A 2,716-nucleotide genomic window follows, 5' to 3' on the forward strand; every position below is an offset into this window, starting at 1 on the left:
GCCCCTGCTCCCTGGTGTGGACCTGGGAGTGCGCGAGCAGATACTCATACGGCAATTATGGCGGCTACTACTCGCAGTACCCCAGATGGAGCCTGGGCGGGAAGTGACCCCGTGCTCGGGAGGTGACCACGTGGCACGTCCGAGGTTGTGCATGTGCTGCCGCTCGGACCCGCCCCAGGCCGGCGCGCGCCGGCTGTCGAGCCTCGTACCACCAACTGTCAAGAGCCCCGGACGGATCGATTTTGTATTTGATCGAAAGCAGCAGCCTGCGACTGAAGACATCGCTCCATGTCTCGAAGATTGCATAACAACCCTACTTCTGATCCGCGCTCAGGCACGTGGCCGGCCTCGCTCCGCCGCCGGTGTCAGCGACGTTTGAATAGGACCCATCTCACAGACCTTTCCGCCCTCCTTCCCCGCTGATGCACCACCGGAGCGCCGGCGGTTGCGTGATTGTTCACGTGCGCCCACGCCTTGAAGCGCCGGGCGCGGCGTCGTGCCCCCGCGTGCCCAGCTTCCGCCTTGCCCACTGACTAATTCCCTTGCATATGTTTGTTAGAAGCCGGCTGCATGCATGCTTGATTTGTTTCTGCTTGCACAACCCCGCAACAATTTTGAAGTCGGGGCGTACAAGCTCAATGTAGCGGTGCGTTGCTGGCGCGACGTCAGTTGCGGTGCCCCCAGGCACTCGCAGCACCCGCAACAGCAGAGCACACGTGCTGCGTCGCACACGCCGCATATGCACGCGGCGTATGCGCAGCTTGGCAACGCAAGCACCCTCGAATGTGCGTTCTGGGCTGCAGCTTGTCAGATTGCCCCACATCACTTGCTCGTGGCACCTGTTTCCTAGCCAGCCCCGTTTCACATACACAACGTGCCTCCGCCTGAGCAAGACAGCTGGCAAGCCCTGTAACATGCAGCATCGAAGCTGCCCCGCTGCGCTTCCATGGCAGCTCGCAGCCCTCCACCGCAGCAGCAGCCCTGCTTCTTTGAGGCCCGTGTTGCCGCTGAACTTTGCCCAAGGGATCTGGTCCCACATCATGAATGCGTATGATGCGATGGGCACTCCCCAGTGACTACACAGCCACTCCATAGCGAGTCACCGTCACCATGTGACACCATGTGTTTACAATCAATGGCTGACGCCAGCCGCAGACATCGCAGCATGCGCCTCTGCTGGTCCCAAGCAGGCAAGCTTGCACGCCGCACCCCTGCAGCCAGACGACGAGCAGCGACGGTTTTGAATCAAACAACCAAAGCCAGCCGCAGGCCGGCCGAGCTGGTTCCTTTGCAGCGGCTGCTGAGGGCTGCGCCCGCCTGCCCGGCTCACAAGAAGACCGGGCCGGCGAGCTCGGGGGTCAAAATCAGCCGCGCGACCGCCCCGCCAAACAGCAACACACCCCACACCCCGCATGACATCACATGGCATCGTTTGAGCAGAGGCCCCCGCGCGAGCGCAGGGGCGGGGCGGCGCTCAGTGGCCGGCGGGCTTGGCGGCGGCGGGGGCGGCGGCCTTCACGCTGACGCAGTTGGCCTTCTCCAGCTTGACGCTGTCGCCGATGGCCCAGGTGTCTGCGGTACGGGTGACAGGTGACGGGTGACAGGGCGGGTGACAAGAAGGGGGTAGGGGAGTGCATGAGGTTGCTGAAAGACAGCTGCCACTAAAGTTGGGGTCGCGCGGGCGCGCTGAAGATCGGTACAGGCGAGAAGAAGGCGTCAGGCGTGGCTGCTATAGCAGGGCCCGCGGCCCCGCCGCAGCAGGCGGCGGCGGGAGCGCGGGGCAGCCGCCGTCGGCGCGCACCCTGCACGCGGCTGACGCCCTCTGCTTGGCCGCGGGCGCCGCGACCTCGCAATCGCGCGAGCGTTAGGTCGCCGCGCCGCGCCCCTGGCACCGTCAACTTCATCGTCACTGGATTTCCCACTGAACTTCCCACCGCCCACCAGTGTACTTCTTGATGCACTTCTTGCCGTTGGACGAGGAGAACCAGCCGTCCTTGGTGTTGGCGGTGCAGGCCTTCAGGAGCTGCGGGCAGGATTCACCAAAACAAAACCGTTGGGAGGAGGTTTCAGGATGGGAGGGGATGTGGTTGTGGGGAAGGGAGGCAGAGCGGTGGGCATAATTGCTGCGACAAGAAACGCCACGCGGTTTGGAGTATGGGTCCCAACGCCGGGGGCGTCCAGACACGCAGGGGCCCGCGGAGCGCTCTTGCCGCACCGGTGGGCGACGGCGCCGGCATGCGATGCAAAGCGCAGAGCGCAGTGCACCGCGCTCAGCTGCGGCGCGCGATCGCGCCTGCGCCAACCCCCTGATGCTTTGCAAGCACCCCCCATGCTTCCTCGCGGCCCCCCCCGCTCGCTTACTCGTGTCGCGGCGCAGAGCATCGCTCGCAACACCACCGCTCCACCCGCAGCTCATATCCAGCATACGCTGGTTTTTTGAGGAGAGAAGCTGCCCGGCAGCTACCCACCGGCTTGCCGTCCTTGGTGGGGCCGACGCACTGGAAGCTGGACACGGACTGGTGGTTGAGCAGGCTGGACTGGCCGATGGTACCGCTGTACTTCACCTGCAGGTTACGCCGGGTGACACGGGGCGAGTCGGGTGACACGGGGGTTGCGTGGGGTTACTCTCGGGGGGAGCGAGCGCGAAAGCCGCTGGCAGCATGGGCGGGGGGGCAGGGGGGTGCCGGGCAGAGGCGCGGGGGCGGTGTGGCGTCAG

The 2,716-nt window shown here is 65.1% G+C and overlaps 1 protein-coding gene across 1 annotated transcript; it reads right to left on the reverse strand.

Annotated features, from left to right (window-relative positions):
- Positions 1 to 1,474: 1,474 nt before the first annotated feature.
- Positions 1,475 to 2,382, reverse strand: MNEG_16005 (hypothetical protein; the record flags this gene model as incomplete). Its single annotated transcript, XM_014035524.1, has 3 exons — positions 1,475 to 1,572; positions 1,942 to 2,023; positions 2,362 to 2,382. 3 exons carry the CDS (start codon positions 2,380 to 2,382, stop codon positions 1,475 to 1,477), a joined length of 201 nt encoding a protein of 66 aa, XP_013890978.1.
- Positions 2,383 to 2,716: the final 334 nt, after the last annotated feature.

This window comes from Monoraphidium neglectum, assembly GCF_000611645.1.
Source record: "Monoraphidium neglectum strain SAG 48.87 unplaced genomic scaffold scaffold05882, whole genome shotgun sequence".
Classification (NCBI taxonomy): Eukaryota; Viridiplantae; Chlorophyta; class Chlorophyceae; order Sphaeropleales; family Selenastraceae; genus Monoraphidium; species Monoraphidium neglectum.